At 45.1% G+C, this 23942-nt stretch overlaps 1 protein-coding gene across 13 annotated transcripts in view; it reads left to right on the top strand.

The window, feature by feature from the left end:
• Nucleotides 1-23942, top strand: part of EPS15L1 (epidermal growth factor receptor pathway substrate 15 like 1) — a 94371-nt gene that overhangs the window by 44131 nt on the left and 26298 nt on the right. For 8 of the 13 annotated variants that reach the window (XR_014795170.1, XR_014795171.1, XM_084885863.1 and 5 more), the window contains exons 13-19: nucleotides 2051-2123; nucleotides 8512-8673; nucleotides 9261-9458; nucleotides 11502-11672; nucleotides 16458-16581; nucleotides 17737-17787; nucleotides 19137-19273. Coding sequence is in view for 10 of the 13 variants with exons in the window: in XM_084885863.1 (XP_084741989.1) it covers nucleotides 2051-2123; nucleotides 8512-8673; nucleotides 9261-9458; nucleotides 11502-11672; nucleotides 16458-16581; nucleotides 17737-17787; nucleotides 19137-19273 (916 nt within the window). In the remaining 3 variants the exon portion in view is untranslated. The remainder of the gene's footprint in view (nucleotides 1-2050; nucleotides 2124-8511; nucleotides 8674-9260; nucleotides 9459-11501; nucleotides 11673-16457; nucleotides 16582-17736; nucleotides 17788-19136; nucleotides 19274-23942) is intronic. The other 5 variants (XR_014795169.1, XM_084885867.1, XM_084885862.1 and 2 more) reach the window with 1 other exon arrangement.

Raw genomic sequence — 23942 nt, 5'->3', positions numbered from 1 at the left:
TGCAGGCATATCCCCAGTAGGGGGTGTGCAAGAGGCAACTGATCGATGACTCTCTCTCATCGATGTTTCTAATTCTCTATCTCTCTCCCTTCCTCTCTGTACAAAATCAATAAAATATATATTTAAAATAAATAAATAAATAAATAAAAATAAATCAATCTTTATTGTTCATATTATTACAAAGGTTCCTCATTTCTTCCCCTCTCCACCAGGTTCCCACCCCACCCTTCGCCCCCCTCCCCTCCCCCATTGTCCTCATCCATAGGTGCACAGTTTATGTTCAATCTCTTCCTCCCTCCCTTTCCCCGATAGTAAATCCCTTTTCAGATAGTAAATCAGTTACTTAGCATTTTCTCATATCAATAATACCTCCACATGCCCAAAGATACACTTCACACAAAAGACATTTCCAAATAGGTCAACCAACTTCATCCAAGCCCCGTACAAGGCACTCACAGATCAACACCCCAGCGCTATACTAACTCAACACATCCAGATCTAAGCTTTCATCACTTGATTCAGCAGACCCTCAAGTTCCCGCAAAAGTTTCCAGCCATGTCTGAGAGGCAGCCTTGGGGCGGGGGCAGGCGAGGAGCGAGCTGTTCTGGGCCTGGCTACTCCAGGCCTGGCCTCTGTTGCTCTGGTCCGTTCCACAACCAGCTGCTCCGGGTCTGGCCACCGCCGCTCCCGACCTGGTTGCTCCGGGCTTGGCTGCTGCTGCTCCGGGCCTGGCCACACCCAACCCGGCTGCTCTGGGCCCGGCTTCAGCATATGAATTTTGAGGGGCACAGATGTTCAGTCCATAAGGAGGAGAATGAGACTGGTTTCCGCCACCGGGTGTTGATAGCTGTGTGCAGTTGAGGAGACAGGCAGGGCCCCACTGAGCACCTGGTGTGCATAGTGGCCAACCACAGCCTCCTGCTCGGGGTTAGCTGGGGGCAGCCCAGGGACCTGAGAGCCTCACTACCACTTTTTGCTGCCAGCCCTCTAAACCCCACCCTACTTGCATCTTCAAATTTCTCACCATGGCTCCCCCAGCCAAGCTTTGCTTTTCTCTTCATGTTGTCTAGAACGTTTTTCCACCATGTCTGCCATTCACAGACCACCTCCCTGAAGAGCACTTTCCTTTCCTTATCCTGTTGTTTTTACTTTGTGGCCCTTAGAGTGCATTGATTTGTGCATTGACTTGTCACCTGTCTTCCCCACTGGACTGCGAGCTTCATGAGGGTAGGAGCCTCTGGTGGTGTGTCCCCAGGTCCTTAGCCCTTGGTGCTTCCAAACAGTAGATGCTCATTATTCAGTGAGTGAGTGAATACAGGATTTGGAGAAGATTACTTTTTTTCTTGCTGCATAACAAATTGACACAAATATTACAGTTTAAAGTCACACATATTTATTAATACACAGCTCTATGGACCAGAAGTCCCAAGGGGTTTGACTGGGCTCCCTTGTCAGGGTCTCAGAGAGCCAAGGTCAAGGGTGCTCGCTTGTTCTCCTTCGCTCCGGAAACACCAGTCTTTAAAGTCCTCCTCACCATGGCAGCACTCTGACCCCCTCTTTGGAAACCCTTTGCTGTTAAGGGCTCTCATGTCCACAGTGCAAGTGAGGCCTCATCACATCCACAGGCTTCCCCCTGCTTTCAGAGGAGGGGATCACCTAGGGCAAATGGTCCCTGGGCCATTCCTAGACTTCCATGGGTTTCCATAGTGATGGAAGGAATTTAGTCTTTTTTTTTTTTTTTTTTTTAATGTATTTCTATTGATTTGAGAGAAGAAAGGAGAGGGAGAGGGAGACAGAAACATCAGTGATAAGAGAGAATCACCAATTGGCTGCCTCCTGCACGTCCCCCACTGGGAATCAAGTCCGTAACGCAGGCATGTGCCTTTAACAGAATCAAACCCGGGACCCTTCAGTCCTCAGACCAATGCTCTATCCAGTGAGCCAAACCAGCTAGGACTGGAATTGGGTCTTGCGAACTCAGGTGGAGAATCTGCACTGTGGTGACAGTTAACTTACTCTGTGCTTTCATGAAATATCTTTAAACACTCAGGGAGAAATACTCACTGGAACAAGACATTAGAGAAAAGGAAGAGGCCATCAGACAGAAAACGAACGAGGTGCAGGTAAGCATGGTGCTCCTTCTGGTCAGGTTGTCCTGTGTCAAATGCAGGGCAGGGAGTTTCATCGGTGGTGACAGGATGGGGTCAAGGGGAAAGTGACCCTGCACTCACTGGGAATTGGAGCTCTGTAGGCATTTCCAAGTGAATTTTCTTAAGTTCCCTATACTCTTAGACAGGGGCTTTAAAAACTTATTGGGATATGTAATTTGTGTAATGTACAATCACTATTTTGTATTATTCAGTGGTTCTTAACATATTATGTTGCTTAATCATCATCTCTAATTCTAGAATGTTTTCATCACCCCAAAAAGTTACCTCATAACCATTAGTAGTCACCCTCCACTTCCCCTTCCCTGGAAGGTTCTAATCTGCTTTGTGTGTCTATGGATTTTTAAAATATATTTTTATTTACTTTTATAAGTATATTTTTATTGATTTCAGAGAGGAAGGGAAAGGGAGTGAGAGGTAGAAATATTGATGAGAGAGAATAATTGATTGACTGCCTCTTGCATGCCTCTCACTGGCGATGGAGCCCAAAACACAGGCATGTATCCTGACCGTGAATCACACTGTGACCTCCTGGTTCATAGGTTGACACTCAACCACTGAGCCACTCCGGCCGGGCTGTCTCTGTGAATTTATCTGTTCTGGACATTTTATATAAATGGGCTCGTACAACATGTGGCCTTTTGTGTCTGGTTTCTTTCAATCAGCCTGAATTTGTGAGTTTCAGACAATGGCCTCTAACCTGTCTTAGATCATTCTTGCTCAGAGTGTTTCCTAGTGGGTGGTGGTGATGGCAGAGACTGGGGTTGTCTAATTACCTGGGCTCAAACTCGGCACTCCTTAGTAGCTTGATTTTGGACAAGTTACTTAATGAAATGTCTCTGGGCTTTGTGTGACATTGTAATGAGTGTTAGTTTTTCTGGGTTGTGGGGCTGCAGCATGAGGTCTGGCACATGCTCAATACTCACTTGGGGCCAACTCAGCTATTCAATGAGCAGAGGGGAGGTTGCACCAGGAGCAAAGTGGTCAGCACCTGGGAACTACACCCTTGAAGAGACAGAGTTCCTGCGGCGTCCCAGGTGTGAATGCATAGAGAAGGCACTGCCACTGGGAGAGGACTTGAGTTGGCCATGGGTCCCTGAGCTGGGACTGGCTCTGCTTGGGGTCTTGAGTGCTTTGAACTCAAAGCTGAGAGAAGGAGGAGCACAGTGGAACAGTTAGGATGCCAGCTCGCCACGTCCCAGCCTGGTGACCATGGATGGATGGCTTAGCTTCCCAGCCTTCATCTCTAGCTGACAGTGAGGATCAGTGCATGGGCTGCTCTGCACAGAGCTGAGAGTAGCATTTGGTTCCAGTGTGTGCTAAATGAGTGACTGGTTTGTTCTGGGCCACCTCCTAGGGTGGGGACCTGAGTCTGAGCTAGGGGAAGCCAAGTCAGGCTCGCAATCCTCCTACCTATTCCCTGCATTTACCCACAAGGGGCTGGAGACACTAGAGGGCCCGATGCATGAAGATTCATGCAAGAATAGGCCTTCCTTCCCCTGGCTGCTGGCACTGCCTTTGGTCTGGCTGGAGCCACCTTTTTGCTCTGGCCCGGAGCTGCCTTTCTGCCTTCCCATGCTGCCCAGAGTGGCTGGGGTGGTGCAGAACCTGCCATATTTGTTGGGTTAATTTGTATACTCCTAATTGGCTGGTGGGCATTGTGAAGGTACGGTCAATTAGCATGTTACTGTTTTATTAGTAGATGGGGTGGATGGCACTTGATGCTTGTCCACTGGCCCTGTGAGAAATGTCCTGTCATAGCTGTAGTCTGCAGACAGGGAGGGTGGGTGTGCCTACTCAGCTTTAGGACTTGCATTGGTTCACACTGTACTCTGTCCAGACCCTTCTTCACTGGTTTCTCACTGCATATTGGCAGTGAGGACTGAGCCTTAGATGTTCTCCTGGAATGTTCTGGGTCAGAAGGCAGGGACTGGCCTACCTCTGATATTCAGTGCTTTTTTTTTTTTTTTTTTTTTTTTTAATCCTCACCTGAGGATGTTTTTTCCCCATTGATATTTAGAGAGATGGAAGGGTGGGGGTGAGACAGAGAGAAACATCGATGTGAGAGAGACACACTGGTTGGTTGTCTCCCACATGTACCTTGACCATGAACAGGGATCAAGCCTGCAACCCAAGATAGATGCCTTTGACCAGAATCAAACCTGCAACCCTTCAGTCCTCTGAGCCAAACTGGCCAGGGTTTATATTCAGTGCTTTTATAAGAGTATCTCACAAGTGAAGTGATTTTACATTTTTACATGTTTGTACCTTCATCCAGTCATTTTATTCTCACCATGCCTTCTGATTTTCATCTTAAATACAAAGCGCTCCACTCCCACCCCCTGCCCTCTACAGGTACCCACATTGCTTCACCTTTTATCCTTTAATTTCTTGGTGTGGTGTGGTGGAGCTAGCCTCCCCTTCCCTCATGTCTTTTTTCTTTTCTTTTCTTTTTCTTTCAATTTTATTGATTTCAGAGAAGAAGGGAGAGGGAGAGAGAGATGGAAACATCAATGATGAGAATCATTGATCGGCTGCCTCCCGCATCCCCCCTGCTGGGGATTGAGTCTGCAACCTGGGCATGTGCCCTCAACAGGAATTGAACCCAGGACCCTTCAGTCCACAAGCCGACGCTCTATCCATTGAGCCAAACCAGCTAGGGCTCCCTCATGTCTTAACCCAGTCTAAGTGGTTCTCCCTTCCCACCCTTTGCCTAAGCCAGCTATGGTTTGCATTCTGATCACCGAGGATCTGAATGCTGTAATGTCATTTTACTTCCAAGGAAACCAGTCACTGTTCTCTGGCATCTGCTCCCAGCCAATTCTGAGAAAGCCATTGGTCTTTTCAGAGATTCGATCTAAAGTCCGGAGGTACTGTCCCCTCCGGTCTGTGGCAGGCATGGTGAGAGCCCCTGGAGCCCCTACTAGGCTCCAACAATGCCCCCTGCCATCTGTACGACACTTGAGTACATGTGCACCTTTATAGACCTCCCCAAGCTGGGAGGAAGCCTGATTCTCGCCAGGCCAGCCCTGTTCTCGGGGGCCTCATCTGTAAGCTGGCAAGAATGATGGTAGCTCCTTGGTCAGGGACAGAACAGTATATTTTTCTTAAAAGTCCTATGAAAGCAGGTTCATTTCATTCCTGTTGCCTTTTCCCAGATGGGTCAGGCCAGGAGATCATGCATCACACCTGCTGGCACAGCTATGGGTCATGGCCCGGTGTGGAGTAGGAGCCTTTTGTTCCACTCAGGTCAGTTTACATTTGGTTTTAAGCAGCAAAAGCTCAGCTCAGCCTCAGCCCCAACAGTCCTGTTCACATCACCCCCTCCTCCATCCTGCCCTGGGCATCTCTCAGCTCCATTTCCTTTGCTACCCACTACTGTACTGGTGAGGGCCTGCGGCATCTTTTTGTTTTGTTTTTGTATCAGCAGTTTTACTGAGATATAATTCACCAATTTAAGTTGTATAATTCAGTGGTTTTTAGTATATGCACACAGTTCCACAACCATCACCACAATCAATTATAGAACACTAGAGGTCCGGTTGTCCCTCTGCCCAGCCTGCATGCTCTCCAATCTGGGACCCCTCAAGGGATGCCCTATTGTCTGCAGGCCTACACTCTGTCCACTGAGCCAAACTGGCTAGGGCATCTTTTCATTTTCTTGATGGTGTCCTTTGGAGCACAAAAGTTTTAAATTTTGGTGAAACCTAGTTATTTCTTTTTCTTTTTTTGCCTTTGCTTTTGGTGTTACATCTAAGAACTCACTGCCAAGCCCAAGGTCATTAAGATTTGTCCCATGTTTTCTTCTAAGAATTTTACAGTTTTAGCACTTAGACTTATTTTGAGTTAATTTTTATATATGGTGTGAGGTAAGAGTCCAGCTTTACTCTTTTGTATGTAGAGATTCAGTTGTTCCAGTGCTCTTAGTTGAAGAACCTATTCTTTCCCCCACTGAATGGTCTTGGCACTCATCAGAAATTCAGTTAGCCATAGATGTGTGGCTTTATTTTAGGACTCTCCGTTCTATCCCATTGATCTCTATATATCTCCCTCTTATGCCAGTACCACACTGCCTTGATGACTGAAGCTTTGTGGTAAGTTTTGAAATAGAAAAGTATGAGTCTGTCAACTTTGTTTTTCTTTTTCCAGATTTTGTTGGTTAGACCAGCCTGCATGGCTTATGGTTGAGTGTCAACCTATGAACCAGAAGGTCATGGTTAATTCCTGTCAGGGTACATGCCCAGGTTGCAGGCTCAATCCCCAGTATGGGGCAGCCAGGCAGCAAATCAGTGATTCTCTCTCATCATTGATCTTTCTATCTCTCTCTCCCTCTCCCTTTTTCTCTGAAACCAATAGAAATATATATGTTAAAAAAATCGTTTTGTCAGTCTGGATTCCTTGAATTTCCTTATGAATTTTGGAATCTGTTTACAGTTTCTGCACAGAAGCCAGTTGGGGTTCTGATAGGGATTTCATTGAGTCTGTGGGTTGTCTGCATTATTTCTGTTCTCTCTTTGCTCAGACACCTCCCCCACTGTGACCTCAGTGCCCTTTCTAAACATGAGCTGATGCGTTTTTGTGTCTGCAGTGCTCTTTAATGGCTCCTTATCCATTTCAGAACAAGGCCCAGATTCTTTGACATACCTAGGCTGTCGGCCACCTGCTGTGCCAGGCTGCCACACTTTGTTTCCCTCTCCCCCATCACCTGTCCTCCCCTCAGATGTGGTAAACCTACACCCCAACTCTTTACCACCAATCCTCTTTCAGACATTCTGTGTTATCTCCCAGACTTGTCAGACTTGAGATGTGCTCTTTGAATTAAAGGTCAGGGGCAGGTAGACTGCAGAGTAGAGAACGCAGCTCTCCAAAATAATTCAGAGATGCATTTTGCCTGTTGAAAGAAGAGGGAGTGGAGATGTTCCTGTCCTCAAAGCAAGGAGAGGGAGACCATGCACAGTCTTCGGGTTTTGTCCCGAAAAGGCAGCAGCCACCTGCAGCTTTGGCCAGCCCTCGGGGTCAGCCTTACCACTTGTCCTTCCTCACTTCCACTAGAGATCCTCAAATTCACCCCTTTCTTTGAGTCCACAGCTACCTCCTTGCCTCGGCCACTGTCACCTCTTTCTGGACCCAGCCTGAACCTTCTGCCCACCGTCCTGGCTCCCTCTGTTGGCTCCACAGGCTACATTATCTTCTGCCATCCTATTTCAGATAGATAAGACATTCCATAAGTCTTTTGTTTGGTTGAAAATCAAAGATGAGAAGCCTCCTGTCCTCCCTCTGGTCTCCAGGGATGCAGTGGATTTGCTCCCAGGAGGCCTTCCCTTGTGCATGTTTAAGGAGAGACATCTATGCATGTTCTCCCCTTCCTGTTTGCATGAATGCCAGGGTGCAAAACACATGTGCTCTGTTGCACACCTTGTTCATTTCACATTGTAACTGGGAACTTGAGATCCCTTGAGTGGGCTGTACTGTAAGTCATCAGCCAGCCCTGCCTGGTTGAATTTGCATTGTTGATGATATTGCTGTTAACAGCTCCCTGTTTCGTATACTTCTAGGATGCTTCTAGGATGCAGTGGTCAGGGACAAGGATTCCTACACTGGCCATCTCTGTAGATATGGCTGACTTGGAGGGGCTTTAGCAATGGAGAATCAGCAGGTCCCACTCCCACGTTTGAACAGTCTCCAGGGGCTTCTCACTGCAGAAGTGAGGCAGCCTCTGCCGCCCTCATCCTGCTTCCCTTTGCTCCAGCTGGAATGGACATCCCCACACCCCTTGGAGCTCCCTATGGCCGCCCTTTCCACCAGACCTCTCTATTGGGTCTTTGAATTTACTTGAGACTGGTGAACATGGGGCATGTCTGAAATAACATGGTCACATTCCTGCCTCTTTTTCTGGCTGCCACCTGCTTGTTCTTCGGGTCCATCCTAAGTGGTACTTCCACTGAGGTCTTCTCCACCCATGTCGCATCAGTCTGGTCTCCCCTTGCCCCTCGTGACTCCACCAGCACCAGTGGAGTACCTTTCCTCCCAGTTCATTTGAGTTTAGATGTCTCCTCTCTCCTGCCCATCCCCAGCCATAGATCACTGGAGAACTCTTTTTGTCAGGGACCCAGCCCCTCTCCCAGGGCCTGGCCTCTCTCAGGCCATTGGTAAATATTTGCTGCAGGGACTTAACGAGAGATTGAGCCAAGGCACCCAGCTGAGAAGCACACATTCACAGTGGGCGTGTGCAGGGTCCCACCCCGAGCACAGATGTCCAGGGCCTCTAGCTCAGGCTGTGACCTGTTATATCAGCATGGCTCGTTTTCACCAGTCTCAAGTAATTCACACAACCCTTCCCTAGGAATTACAAAATGACTTAGACCGGGAAACAAGCAGTTTACAAGAGCTGGAAGCTCAGAAACAGGATGCCCAGGACCGCCTGGATGAAATGGATCAGCAGAAGGCCAAACTCCGAGACATGCTGAGTGACGTCAGGCAGAAGTGCCAGGATGAGACTCAGATGGTGAGTCCTGCTCGAGTCCAGAAGGGGAGGGAGCTTCCCAAGGGCTTCTCCAACCTTGAAACACCATGTGGAGCATCCTGCTGGTTTGATAGAGTAGTTGGACATATCATTTGGAGAAATGTTCATACATTTGGAACTTGACCTCAGTCTCACCTGCCAAGTTTGTAGGAGTGATCAGCCTTGATCCCCAGGAACCCATGTGTGTAGCCAACCTACCCTGGCCCATGCCTGACAGCATGGGAGTCCAGCACACCTCTCTCCTTCCTCTGCTATCTTCACTGCTTGTCATAAACCAGGGAGGCCCTCGCCTCAGCAGCTTATAAAACCCTCTTAGGCCTCGTATGGGGACATTCAACCAGTAGGACAGATTGCCTTTGTTTGTTCAAGCTTGAGCTTGAGTTCCTCTTTATCCCAACGTGACTTTCTGTTAGTCACATGGTTGAGCATGTCTGCCTTGTTTCTGTCTTTGTTTTGGGTGTAGAGAGAGGGCCCGTGAGGAAGTCAGGCGTCCGGCCTCCCTGGCTTAGCTTGTTCAAGAACCGTGAACTAAGAATTCTCCCTGGGAGCCATATTTCATCTCATTTCAGATTTCCTCATTGAAGACCCAGATCCAGTCACAGGAATCTGACCTGAAGTCCCAGGAGGATGACCTGAACCGGGCCAAATCGGAACTGAACCGGCTGCAGCAGGAAGAGACCCAGCTGGAGCAGAGCATCCAGGCTGGAAAGGTTCAACTGGAAACCATTATCAAGTCTCTGAAGTCCACACAAGATGAAATCAACCAGGTATCTCACTGGGAGCAAGCCCTACTAAGGCCTAGGATTTTCTGCCAAGCAGAGCAGCTGCCATGAGCTGTTTGACTGGCGGGGCCAAGTGTCTGCCCTGAGGCCTCTTGTTCCCTTTGCTCTCACTCGCTTCACTTGCATCCTGCCACCTGGAGGTTAATTGCTGAGAACTCCTGGTGTGTGTTCTAGCATCATGTTGACTTTGGTCTCACTCTTTTCCCTTCCCTGCCTGAATGCATCTCATTTTCAGGGAGTGGGCAGGGGCAGAATGAAGGGCATTAAATTAATGGCTCACTGGGAGAGAGCATTGGGTTCAGGAATTGATCTCATCGGCCTGGTTCTCCCATGAGCATGAGTATGGGAAACATGTCCCAGTGCCTCTCTGTCCCCATGTGATTTGAAGACTGTTACATTGAGGAGGTCCCAACCTATAATGAGCAGTGTTGAATGCAGGGCCCTCTTCAGTTCTTCAAGCTTCCTGGGCAGCCCATCCCTATCCTGCTCTGGTGTGAAGGCCATGTGGCCTACAGCACAGCTTACCAGCACAGGAAGAGCTCTTTTGCTGCCCGCTAATGTGACAGCCATAGGACTCCCTGCTTGGCCCTTGGGTCCCTCTTACAAAATGGGAGTTATATGTGCCCTTGGCAGTATTGAAATGGCTATTTGTGCTTCCATCCTTCCTTTCTTTTGATAAATCTCACCGGAGGACATTTTTTTCCATTGCTTCTTCAAAGAGAAAGGGAGGGAGGGAAGGAGGGAGGGAGAGAGGGAGGGAGGGAGGGAGAGGGGGAAAGAAGGAGAGAGAAACATCGATGTGAGAGACACATGGATTGGTTGCCTCCTGCATGTGCCCTGACCAGGGGTGGTGAGTGAATCCACAGCCCAGGTACATGCTCTTGACCAGGAATTGAACCCGAGAATCTTTGGTGTGCAGGCTGACCCTCTAATCACCGAGCAACATCAGCCAGGGCTGTGCTTCCTTTCTTAACTAAATAGAGCTTTTGTTCTCTTTCACAGTTTACAGACAAAAATTGATCACAAACATGTAGTAGGGGGGATTTAATACCTAAATTGTGCTTTGTTAACATCTGTAGTATTATATTAGTAAATATTTTTAGAATTTGTAAAATCTTCATAGGATCCAGGATGTAAGAGTATGTTATTAGCTGAAACCGGTTTGGCTCAGTGGATAGAGCATCTGCCTACGGACTGAAAGGTTCTGGGTTCGAGTCTGGTCAAGGGCATGTTTCTTGGTTGCGGGCACATCCCCAGTAGGGGTGTGCAGGAGGCAGCTGATCGATGATTCTCTCTCATCGATGCTTCTAGCTCTCTGTCCCTCTCTCTTCCTGTCTGTAAAAAGTCAATAATATATATATATATATATATATATATATATATATATATATATATATATATTATAAGAGTTGACTTTTAAAACAAGTGAGAGCATTAATTTAAAACAAGATTATGTTAATAATAATGATAATGATAACACCCGCCCTGCCAGACCCTGTCTTACTTCTGACTTCCAATGGTTCACTTTGGAGAAGAGGAAACAGAGAGGTTTTGGTGTAGAGAGAGGGCCCCAGCTTGAGGTCGTGCTGTGTGTACGAGACATTTAAAGTAAGTGCCTGGGTCTGTCTGACCTCATAGATTGTCTCCTTTTCTGGGCCTCACACGGCTTCTCCAGGACAAGGGGAAACAAGTGGGTAATAAAAACCCTATAAAAGAGAGGATTACTTTGAACAGATTGTGAATCTGGGTTTTGTCTCATTTCAGTTTGTTTAGAATCGACAAATGTTTCTTTGAACTCATGCCTCTTTCAGGGGCTGGGGATACAGAGAGGTTTTCTGGGGCCATGAGAAGGACCTTGTCTTGGTTTATGAGGGTTCTCACTTGTAAATATGGTGACAGGGGTCACCTACTCCTTAGATGGATAATTTAGTTACCCACACGAATTGCTCAGGATTGTATGAAAACATGTCTCACTTGAGAATTTTCCCCTAAACGCCACTTGACGCAAGTGATGTCTTTGTTGTGCAGGCAAGAAGCAAGCTTGCCCAGCTGCATGAAAGCCAGCAGGAAGCCCACAGGAGCCTGGAGCAGTACGACGAGGCTCTCGATGGGGCCCACGGCGCCAGCCTGACCAGCTTAGCGGACCTGAGCGAGGGAGTGTCCCTGACAGAGAGGGGCGGTTTTGGAACCATGGTAAAGGTGGAATAATGTGTTCTGGTCCTGGGATCAGGTCCCACATTGGGATCCGAGAACGCCCCTCCCACTCGGTCCAGCACATGCCAGCTTTGTTCTATCCAAGTGCAGGGTGTTTCTCATTTTCACTGCTGCTTTGAGAGTCCCCACCAGCCCCGCAGCCCAGTGTATGTGGCTGTGCTCCATCCAGGGCAAAGCAATGGGATAGGCCCGACTCCCTTGTAAAAGAACTTTTTTAAAGACTTCCATCTCCATGGGCCAATCACCCAAATATGGAAGGCTTGCCAAACTTAACCAAACTTGGATCAGTCTCCTAAATTGTGAAACCCACATCCTGCTAGTGGAGGGACTGAGGGAATGTGTTTGTTCCCACAAGGAACACCATGAAAATCAAATGTATTGATAAAGATAAAGAAAATAGCCCTCTTGGGACATTACTGTCTCACCTATGAATTGGCCTCTGTTCTGAAACATCGGTGACATTTGAAACTTTGGCACATGAGTCCAAACCTCATGAACCTGGGGGCCCTGATCAAGGCCCAGGGGTCCATTGGCCTCTTAGGTTGCTGTGGTCTCTCAGGCTTCTGGCATCCAGCAGGTGCTACTTTTTCCTTAGATTGTCACGTCTTCCTGTTCCCCCAATCTGCCTTTGTAGCCCTGAGCCCTGGTGTGTGTGGTTTCCAGTTTAGTCTGGCTGAGGAGAGTGTCTCTGTGCTCTTGAGGGTTCCAGTGGGACGTGGTTGGTCTTGATGGGTTTGTTATGCTTTGCTCCCAAAGTCTTTAGCAGCTCACCTTGTGCTTCATCTCTCTCTTCCAGGGCTCCCTTTCCAAGCCCTCCTTCTGTCCCCAGCCTTGTTTGCTTCCTGGATTCCTTTCCTCCTTGTAATTGGACAGTCTTTCTCGATTTCAAGACTCGGTTCTTTATGTTTATTCCTTGACATGTTTCTTTTCTCAGTAGCCAAGTTCTCAGTCCCAGGAATTTATGAGGAAGCTGAGCTTCCTCCCCACATTGCTTAGAATATGCTGGTGTGTTCTCATCTCTTTTCTCTGGCCATCACTGCCTCCCTCAGCCATTCAGATTCCTCACTCTTGTGGAATTGTAAATGGGTGACATATCTGCTCTTGGGGCCCATCGTCAGCTTGAATGTAGACGATGAACATTCATTCTTCATGTACTGCGTGGGACAGAATTTCCTGCTTGGTGTCTGGCTCCCTTGGTGTGCATTTCAGCCTCACAGCCCTGCTCCGACTTTCCCCCTTCTTGTCACTAGTCCCCTTCATGGCTTTTGGCTTGTCTGTTTCTGTGCTAGTTCAGGGAACACCTTGCTCTTAAACTGTTTGGCAGGTTTTGATAAAATTGGTTTCCTTGGATAAAAGTTGGCAGTGAAGTGGCAATTTGCAAGTGGCCAGTGATTCCTCCTTCCCCATTCACCACAGATTTTTTTTTTTTTAACCTTTCTTTATTTTTGTTCTTCTAAGTGGAGCAGCGTTTACCTGAGAGTCAATTCATCTTGGAATGTTGATGTCAGTTATGTTACATAGGAACTTGCAACTGATACCTGAAAGAAAAACTATTTATCTTGTACAAATACAGTTTTTAAAGCATTTTTTTGGGGTTTGTTTCCATTTCTTAATAAACACTTTGAAGAGGGCTTTTTACTTACTCCTGAACATTTTAAGACTGCTACAAAGAAGAGGGAGCTCTTAGTTCTCTTCGAGGGGTGAAAGTAAGGGGTTTAGTCCCAAGATTAGCATGACCACAGAGCTGCATCTAGAAGTTTCTAAGCCTAGGCATTTCTACTAGAATTACTAAGTTTAGTGTTAAGCTCACACTGTGTTACTTTGTCCAAGAGACACAGGATTCTTAAAGTCATGGTTATGTCTTTTCTCTCATTGGATGATGAGTATGTTGACCTCTTGTCCTTGAAGTCAATATCCAACCAATAACTTGAAATCGGCCATTATGTATTTACACCACAGAATTGGCAGAAGCTGCCCATCAGGACTTTTTTCCAGAAAGCTGGTTCACCGGTACACCACTGCCCAGTCCCATTTAAAGGGAAGGAATGTCACAGGAGCCTTTTTGATGCCCTTTCACAGCTGTCATTTCTCTTTCCTGTGAAGTACAAAACTTTCCTAAGAACTTAATTGTTTGAAGGTATTGTAACCTTTGCCAAGGGACGTATCACTCACACCATGCTGGTCTGTTGCACTTGCATTTCCCAAGTTGGCAGATGGCTCATTTCTCATGGATGAGACAGATTATGGTGTCTCTGTACCAGGGAAATCTAGTTTTCTGCTCTGAATCTGAAATGGAACCCAAACCCCCAGGAGTTATCCTAACCACATGAGTCTTGCTAGGGTCTTCTGAGGCTTTTCCTCTGAAGGGGAGGGAGCAATGGCTGCCTCGGGGAGATAATTGCCCCTGAGAGAGAAAGAGTGGAGACCTGACTTTCAGTTTAGGGTGCTCTCATGGCTGGAGCTCCCAGAATCAGTCTTTTCTCTGATACTGTCCACTGGTATTTGGCAGTCTTCTAAATGATGATGAAAAACATTTAAAAAAAAAAAACCCAATCAACTTGTAAATTGGTGCCAATTAAAAATGAAGGAAACTTCTGTTTCAAGGCCAAGTTGTTATTCTTAACTGCTGGCTTCATGTGTGTTGTGACCCCTCTTTGATCCTTCTGGGGTAGGTACCTTGCCCCACGGTACAGTTCGAGTGGGTTATTTGCCCCTGGCCTCCTGGCTTCCTTAGATTAGGACTCCATCCTATTTTCTGTGTCTGAGAGCCCCATTGGGTGCTCCTTGGATACCCATCTTGTGGTCATTAGCACCGCAGTGTCCCTACAGAACCGTGCTCTGCCACCAGACGCGGTGCTTGCAGACCTCTGTACTTACTTGCCTAAGAACCTGCTGTGGTTTCCCCACCTTGGGAAGGTTTCCCCACCTGGCCGGAGGCTCCAGATAATCTCTCCCAGGTAAGAACAATTGCTTCATGTTCATCAGAGGCCAGGGGTGTTGGGTTCCTTTTTTCCAAAGCCCATGGCTTCCTGTTAGCCCGGTGCCCTGAGACCCGTCCTGCCCCCACAGGTGGACTGGCTCGTGTGGTAGAAGCCTTGTCAGGAATCTTCCTTTGGCACCTTTGATGTCATTTCCCGGTAACCACTGTTGTGTTTTGACTAAAGCTCCAGCTCTTTCATTTGGTTTTGGTCAGTTGGAAGAATGGATTCATGTGCCAGCCCCATAGATGCTGGCACATTTCACCAGAGTCAGGGAGGACGTTGTGCTTTAAATATCACAGTGAAACTTACATGTTTTCACTGAGGATGTGTCTTTATTAACCAAAACACTCAGTGTTTTTAAGCTAAATGCATTGTTCCCTTGTATACTGCAAACTCCACCTCCCCCCTTTGTAGGCCGTTTCCACTATAAAAATGTACTCTTCAAAAGCAAATCCTTTTTTCCTTCTGATTTAAATACGCTTGTTTATTTCTAGAAATAAGCACTTAGAAAAAATTCAAAGTAGTGTATATGCTCTAGTAGTTCCAACTGCATAAGCACTCACTTCCTCCCAGCATGCAAATAGCCAGCATGTATGTTTCTTGGTGTGGAAACAGCCTGTTTTAAAATGCCCACATGCTCTGAAACAAAGGTAACGGAGGGAGATCACACCTTTGAAGAGTCCTGTGCTACAGTTGGTGGCTTGTTATATTTTCTTTTCTGAGATTTCAAAAAATGTGACTTTTTTCTATCTCAATGTTTTAAAAAATTCTAATTGTGGTAAAATACGCATAACAAAATTTACCATCTTAACCATTTTTCAGAGGGCAGTTCAGTGCCATTAGGTACATTCACATTGTTGTGTAGCCAGTTCCTGCTGTCCATCTGTAGAACTTTTTCATTTTCCCAAACTCAATCTCTTTCCCATTAAACACTAACTTCTCATTCCTCCACTCCTAGCCCCTGGCACTCACCATTCTACTTTCTGTCTCCATGAATCTGACTACTATAAGGACTGCCTATAAGTGGAATAATGTATATATGATTCCTTTTGTGACTGGCTTGTTTCACTTAGCATAATATGCTCAAGGTTCATCCATGTTGTGGCATGTGTCAGAATTTCTTTCCTTTTTAAAGTTGAATAATATGCTATTGCATGTATGTATACCACATTTTGTTTACTCATTCATCTACCAGTGGATGCTTGGGTTGGCTTCCACTCAGTGATTTTTAAATAAGCTTATTTTAGAAGAGTGTTAGGCCTACAGAACAATTGTCAAGGTGGTACAGAGTGTTCCCATGCACCCCACACCCACTCTCCCCTATTAAAATCTTTATATGGCACATTTGTCACAACTAATGAGTCACTGCTGCCACAGTGTTATTTTTTTATTTTTATTTTTTTAAAAATATATTTTATTGATTTTCCACAGAGGAAGGGAGAGGAATAGAGAGCTAGAAACGTCGATGAGAGAGAAAACATCAACCAGCTGCCTCCTGCACACCCCCTACTGGGGATGTGTCCACAACCAATGAACATGCCCTTGACTGGAATCGAACCTGGGACCCTTCAGTTTGCAGACCGACGCTCTATCCACTGAGCCAAACCGGTTTCGGCCGCCACAGTGTTATTAACTGAAGTCCATCTTCAATGATTTTTTTTTTTTTAAAGTTATTCTCTTTAGAGTCATAGCACTAAAAGGAAAAATTATGAGTTAGGTATGGAATTCTGTATTTTGCTTTAAATCTGAAATAATAAAGTCCCTGTCCTGTCTCTTCACAAAATTTTAGGATGATCCTTTCAAAAATAAAGCCTTGTTATTTAGCAACAATGCCCAAGAATTGCATCCGGATCCTTTCCAGGCAGAAGACCCCTTCAAATCTGACCCGTTTAAAGGAGCCGATCCCTTCAAAGGTATTTCATTTGGCTCCCACTTTCTCACTGAAAGGCTGTTTAGTTTGTGCCATTGAGGGTTGTTTAGTGACCAGAATAGGTGGGGGATGTCACCCTCTGGGATGGAGGAGGAAAGGAATCCTCTGAGCCTCACGGGCCTTTTGAGTTTTCTTTTTAAAAAAATATATTTTATTGAATTTTTTTTACAGAGAGGAAGAGAGTTAGAAACATCGATGAGAGAGAATCATCAATCAGCTGCCTCTTGCACACCCTCTACCGGGGATATGCCCGCAACCAAGATACATGCCCTTGACCGGAATCGAACCCGGGACCTTTCAGTCCACAGGCTGACGGACGCTCCATCCACCGAGCCAAACCGGTTTCGGCCCTTTTGAGTTTTCACTGTACCCAGTTAACTGAGGAGCTGAGGCCTTGGGGTGTGGTGGGAAGAGCTCATGGCTGGCTCGGCCCCTAGACACTTCGCTCTTCTGTTTCCATCCACCAGTGGGTGGCACATACTTTCTCACTGCACTGAAAGGATTGATAAGATAATCAGATACAGTAATGATTATGAAACTACCCATTACTGAAACTACCTAGCAAATGACAATCCCCACATAAATCTAAGGACTCAACTGGCGGGTTTACTCAGAGCTACACGTGAGTCAAAAATAAGAATTTCTAGAAACAACATTTCCTATATTTCTCCATTTTTCCTCCCCCCAGAGCAAAACAGTATTTCCAGGAAGACTATCTACATTTCTGAGAAAGATACCGAGGCAGGGAGCGGCAGTGGGACTCTTTCCAGGTGCAGATTTGGAGGGAAGCACCTTAGGCAGCTCCTGAGGCTCAGATGTACTGAGCTCTTCATGGCTCCTGGGGGGCCATGTGATTGAGGACTGGGCAACCCCAGGTCCCCTGTTCTTATAGCGAAGGCATGTGAGGGGGGGATGAGATACTGGAGTGGCACATGGCGTAGGAGGAGAAGAGTGAATCCTGGCTTGTACATTTTCTCTGGCTCTGGCCTGGGTTGAGCAGCCAGAATACCTTTCACTTCATCTTACATCCTAGCCACCAAAAGCTGCCTCAGCCAGTGGCCTTCCCTGCTCCCCCACTTTGATAATGCTAGGGTCTTTTCTACTGTAAAGCTAAACGTTTCTCTCTCCTCTATTCTAGGTGACCCGTTCCAGAGTGACCCCTTCGCAGAACAGCAGATAGCTTCCACAGGTGAAGCCTTTGTTAAAAGACGCATTTCATGTACTCGTCCTCAGAGCAGTCTGGTTTCCAAATTGAAGGCAATGTAAAATATCTTCCAGTCTCCTCCCCCAAGCCCCCACCACAGGGAAGCAGGGAAGTTCGTTTCTGAAGGAAACTGGCAGTAACGTTGTCCCTCCCTTTCACAGTCTGGTGCTCTTGTTGCCAGTCTCCCATTAGAACTAGAAAGGGAGCTCCCAGCAGCCTGGTGATTGTTACCCACAGCAACTCAGACTCTTGTGCCTGCTTATGTCACCTGTGGCAGCTTCAGGGGGTCCTGTGCAGTACACGCAAGTGGCAGGACTTCTGGCCATCCATGCCAAGAGGGCAGCAGTGTACATTGGGAAGGACAGCCATTTGCATTGCACGAAAGCCTAGTGTTTTGTTCTTTCCTGGTGATGGTGGCTTTCCCCCTTCTCTAGTTACCATGCCGCACCCCGCACTTGAGGGGAATGAACACACTGTGGTTGTGGTATTGGGATCACTTTGCCTATAATTTTAATTTTCTTTTTTTTTACTGAGATAAAATTCACATAACATAATTGATAATTTTAAAGTGAAAAAGTCACTGGCGGCCACTATTATCTCTCTTTAGTTTCAGAATATCCCCATTACCCCAAAAGGAGACCCCATTCCCATTAATAGTCACCTCCCCATTTTCTCTCCCCCAGGCCTTGGCAACCACTAATCTGCTTTTCTCTTGCTATGGATTTGCCCACATTGTTTATTATTTTAAAAATCGAATTAATTAAGAGGTATAATTTAAAGAATTCACTAATTTTAAGTATGTAATAAGATGTTTGTTTTTTTTAATTGTTATTTAGAGAGAGGAAGGGAGAGAGGGAGAGGAACATTGATGTGAGAGAGAAATATTGGTCAGTTGCCTTCTGGGTATGGGTATGTGCCCTTATTGGAAATCGAACTGCCACCTTTTGGTGTTCAGGACAACATTCCAACCAACTGAGCCGCACCGGCCAGAGTGAGATGAGTTTTTTTAATTTATTTCTTTTCTCTTCCTCTTTCTTTCTTTCATTCTTTCTTTCTTTCTTTTTTTTTGTGAGATGAGTTTTGACAGATGAGTACAGTCATGTGGATAATGAACCTTTCCATCATCTTGAAAGGTTCCCTTGTGCCATCTACCCCAAACCCCTAGGTCTCTGGCAACCACTGACCTGCTCTCTCTCACTATGGTTTTTACCTTTTCTAGAATTTCACCTAAACGGCATCAGTCAATTATGTGTTCTTTCATATTTAGCTTCTTTCACTAAACATAATGTTTATTCATGATGCATTCTTTTCCTCCTTTCCAAAACACTTTGTAGATCCTTTTGGAGGAGATCCTTTCAAAGAAAGTGATCCATTCCGTGGCTCTGCTCCCGATGACTTCTTTAAGAAACATACAAAGAATGACCCGTTTACCTCAGACCCATTCACGAAAAACCCTTCAATACCTTCAAAGGTGAGTGATGTGGGAAGGGGGAGTATCTGTGTGCATCGTGCCTGTGAAGGCAGCCTGTCCTGTCTTCCCCTCTGGGTTGAATTGGGATTCTGTCCTTTGCTCACTGAGCCTGATGCCTGTGGGCAGTGTGAGGCCAGGTGGTTCTCTAGCAGCCAGGTCATGGGCCAGGGCTCATTCCTGGATGGCAGGGTGGCGGTGGCTGTGCCTGTGGGTCCTTGTGGATCATCTTGTGAAACATGTGTGGTCCAGGGAGCCCAAGTCAGGAGGCAGCAGTGTCTTGAACAGCTGTCATTCCTCTGTCCCTTTCTGTGCCCCTTTACTTCAGCTCAGGCCCGTCTGCTGGGTTCTCTGCTCTGTCTCTGTCCCAACTGCTGCTCTGTCTCCCAGCAAAAACAAAACAAAACAAAGCACCACACATTTCCATACACCAGCCTGGCCTCCACCTGCTGTCTTCCTAGTGCACAGCACTGACAGAGCCAGTGGAGTCAGACTGCCTCAGTGGGTCCCAGTCACGGCAGGAGAAAGCCCAGACCAGCCTGGCTGCACTTAGTGTGTGAGGCAAACATGACCCCCGCCCCCCAACGTCTAGTAAACCATGTATTTTGTACAACATTAGGCCGCAAGGTGTTTTGTGATTGAATAATTTTGAGACTTATGTGAGGGTGGTTTGTAGCCTCACTTAGTGTTCTAGGTTGCATCTCTGTTCCCACTTACACATTCCTTTGTTTTCTTCTTCTTCCCATGGACCTGTGTGTGCATCACCAGACCCAGAGTTCCTTGAAGGCAGGGGTTCATTTGTAACATTTCTGTCTATAGGACCTGTCATGGAATATTCTTTTTTTGTTTGTTTTTGTTTTGATGATCTGTCCTCTTAATTAAAAAAATTAATGTTTTTATTGATTTGAGAGAGAGAGGAAGGGAGAGGGATAGAGAGATAGAAATATCGATGAGAGAGAAATATCATCCATTGGCTGCCTCCTGCACAGCATTTACTGGGGATCAATCCCGTACCCTGACCAGGAATTGAACCAGTGACCCTCTTGGGTTCATGGGTTGACACTCAACTACTGAACCACACTGGCTGGGCTGTCCTCTTATTCTTTTTAAATATATTTTTATTGATTTCAGAGAGGACAGAAGAGGGAGAGAGAGAGAGAAACATCAATGATGAGAGAGAATTATTGATCAGCTGCCTCCCCCAGGCATGTGCCCTTAACTGGAATTGCACCTGCGACTCTTCAGTTTGCAGGTCGACACTATCCATTGAGCCAAACCAGCTAGGGCATGTCCTCTTATTCTTTATCAATTTGTTATTGTTTCCACAAGCCAACTTACAGCTTTGTTAATTTTCTCTTCTGTTTTCTGTTTCACTGATTTTTGCCCTTTATTATTTCCTTCCTCCTATTTATTTTGGGTTAGTACATTGCTTTTCTATTTCTAACATCTTGATATCTAACCATAGGCCATTGATTTTAGACCTTCTTTTCTAATGTGTTTAAAGCTACACATTTCCTCTAAACACTGCTTTAATTTGCTTTCCACACATTTTGGAAAGTAGCTATGCAAGTCAGTATACCACCAACACCACCCACACATTTGGATATGTGTCTTCATTGTTATTCAGTTTGAGATATTTTCTAGTTTCCCTTGTGATTTCTCTGAACCATGTGTTATTTAAAGTGCATTATGTTGTTTCCATATACTTGTGTTTTTTTTCTTTAGGTATTGTATAACACTGATTTCTAATTAATATCTATTATTATTAGAGAACATATTTGTATGTTTTTATTGAGACTCTGAAATTTATTGTGACTTGTTTTATGGTCTGTGTTGGTGGACATACCACATACATTTAGGAAGAATGTCTGCAGTTATTGGGTGTCATGGTCTATAAATGCCAGTTAGGTCAAAGTCGATTGTGTTCAAGTCATCTATGTCTTCACTGTTTTTGTTTTCTGATTCTTCCAATTGCTGAGAGTAGGGTGTTAAAGCTCCAATTATTTTGGAATTGTTTATATCCCCCTTAATTCCGTCAAGTTTTGCTTTATATATTTTGAAGCTTTATCAAGTGCCTATCTATAATAATAAAAGTGTAATATGCAAATCGACTGAACGGCCGAACAGCGAAACGACTGTCCTGACAGGGATGAGATGGCCTATTCTTACACGAATTCCGTGCATCAGGCCTCTAGTACATGTATAATTATTATCTGATACAGTGACTTTTTTTTTAAATCATTATAAAGTGTTTCTTATTTTTCTCAGGTTATATCTTTGTCTTGAAACTATTTTATCACACATTTAAGGTAGCTACTTTATCCTCCTTTTGCTTATTATTCGCGTCATATTTTTTTAATGCATTTATTTTTAACCTATTTGGTGTTTATGTATAAAAGGGTTGGCAGGGTTGGTTCTTTTTTTAATATATGTTTTTATTGATTTTTAGAGAGAGGGGGAGGGAGAGGGATAGAAAGATAGAAACATAGATGAGAGCTTCAGTCGCTGTCTCCTGCATGCCCCACACTGGGGATTGAGAATGCCCTGATTGAGAATCGAACTATGACCTCCTGGTTCATAGGTCAACACTGAACCACTGAGCCACACCAGCCAGGCTGAAGGATATCTTTTGAGTTGGCTATGTAGTTGGGGCTTGCTTTTCTATTCAGTCTGTAAAACTCTATCTTCTAAATGGAGCTCATCCCTTAACATTTAATGTAATTATTGATATGTTTGGATTTAAACCTAGTATTTTATTGTTTGCTTTCTTTTAATCCTCTTTGTTTTGTACCTCAGTTACTCCTTTCCTGCCCTCTTTTGGATTGAGAGTTTTCTAGAATTTTCTTACATCGATTGGCCTTTTAACTATGCCTCTTTGTATTATTTTTTAGAAGTTGCTCTAGGAATTAACCATATACACTTAACTTTTCATAGGCTACTTGGAGTTAATATTATATTATTTAATGCAAAATTTAGAAAACTTGCAGCCATATAGGTCCATTTATCCATCTCCCCTCAACATGTTATAGCTGTCCTGTGAATGTAAAACATGTAAATGTATTATAAAGCCAGTAAGATGGTGTTATAATTTTTGCTTTACTTCACTGTATTTTAAAGAAACTTTAAAGAGAAAAAAGTGGTCTTTGATTTTTACTCATTGATTTACTATTTCGAACACTCTTCATTCCTCTCTCAAGATCTTATTTTCCCTCTGTTATTTTCCTTCAACCAGAAGAATTTCCCTGGGTACTTCTTGTAATACTGGTCATTGTAATACTTTGTTGTCATTCTGGAAGGGTTTAAGTGCCCAAACTAGTAGTATTTTTTTGTTCCACTGCCTTGTGACCTTCATTGTCCTTGATGAGAAGTCACCCATCTTTCTGATAGTTGTTCCCCTATATGTAACATATTTTCTCTTGCTGCTTTAAAGAGCCTCTCTTTACCTTCACTTTTCTTTCTTTTCTTTTTTTTTAAATATATTTTATTGATTTTTTACAGATAGGAAGGGAGAGAGAGAGAGAGCTAGAAACGTCGATGAGAGAGAAACATCCACCAGCTGCCTCTTGCACACCCCCTACCAGGGATGTGCCCGTAACCAACGTACATGCCCTTGACTGGAATCGAACCTGGGACCTTTCAGTCCGCAGACCGACGCTCTACCGCTGAGCCAAACTGGTTTCGGCACCTTCACTTTTCATTACTTTGTGAAGTGTCTGGATGTGTGTTCTTTTTGTATGTATGCTGTTTGAGGTTTGCCGAGGTTCTTAAATCTGTAAATTATGTCTTCCACAAGTTTGGCAAGTTTTCAGCCATTATTTCTTCAAATATTTTTTTTTCTACCCTGTTCTTTCTTTTTCTTCTCTTTGTGTGTTTATGGTTATACCTGTATTAGACCTTTTGCTAATGTTCCCACAAGTTCCTAAACCTAAAGCCCTGTTTTCTTTTCATTCTTTTTTTTTCTTCTTCAGATTGGGAATTTCCACTCTTCTGTCTTAAGCTTTTGCTCACTTTTTCCCTCTCTCCTTTGTTTCTTTAGTTTCTATTTGTCTGTTAAGATCTCACTATCTTTTTATTCCAGCATATTTTCCTTTATTTCATTGAGCAGTTACCACTGCTTTAAAGTTGTCATCCTCTGAGAATTCCAACATCTGGGTCATGTTGGGATTAACTTCATTGATTGTCTTTTCCCTTGAAAATTAGCTACATTTTTCTGGTTCTTGTATGTTGAATCATTTAGAAATGTTTCCTGTGCATTGTGGGTACTCTGTTATGGACACTGGATTTTGTTACATTTCTCCAAAGAGCTTGAATGGTTTAGTTTCACCAGGCCATTAAGTTAGTGAGATTCACACTTCAAACTCCCTGTAAGTTGCTCTCCGTCCACAGGGGTAAGCCTGAGACTTGGGCAGAGCTGAACATGGAATTTGGGCTTCCATTCTCTTCCTCTCTTTTCTGGATCCCTGTCCCTTCCCATGGCTGTGTCCAGGCCTCTATCCTCTGGTCTTCAGGCCAGAAAGATGGCATTAAAAGAAAAAAAAAAATCGTAGCTCTAACCAGTTTGGCTCAGTGCATAGACCATTGGCCTGCGGACTGGAAGGTCCCAGGGTCGATTCCGGTCAAGGGCATGTACCTTGGTTACGGGCACATCTCCAGTGGGAGTTGTGCAGGAGGC

This window comes from Pipistrellus hanaki, assembly GCF_964339955.1.
Source record: "Pipistrellus hanaki genome assembly, chromosome: 5".
Lineage (NCBI taxonomy): Eukaryota > Metazoa > Chordata > Mammalia > Chiroptera > Vespertilionidae > Pipistrellus > Pipistrellus hanaki.
This window is presented reverse-complemented; position numbering and strand designations above follow the sequence as displayed.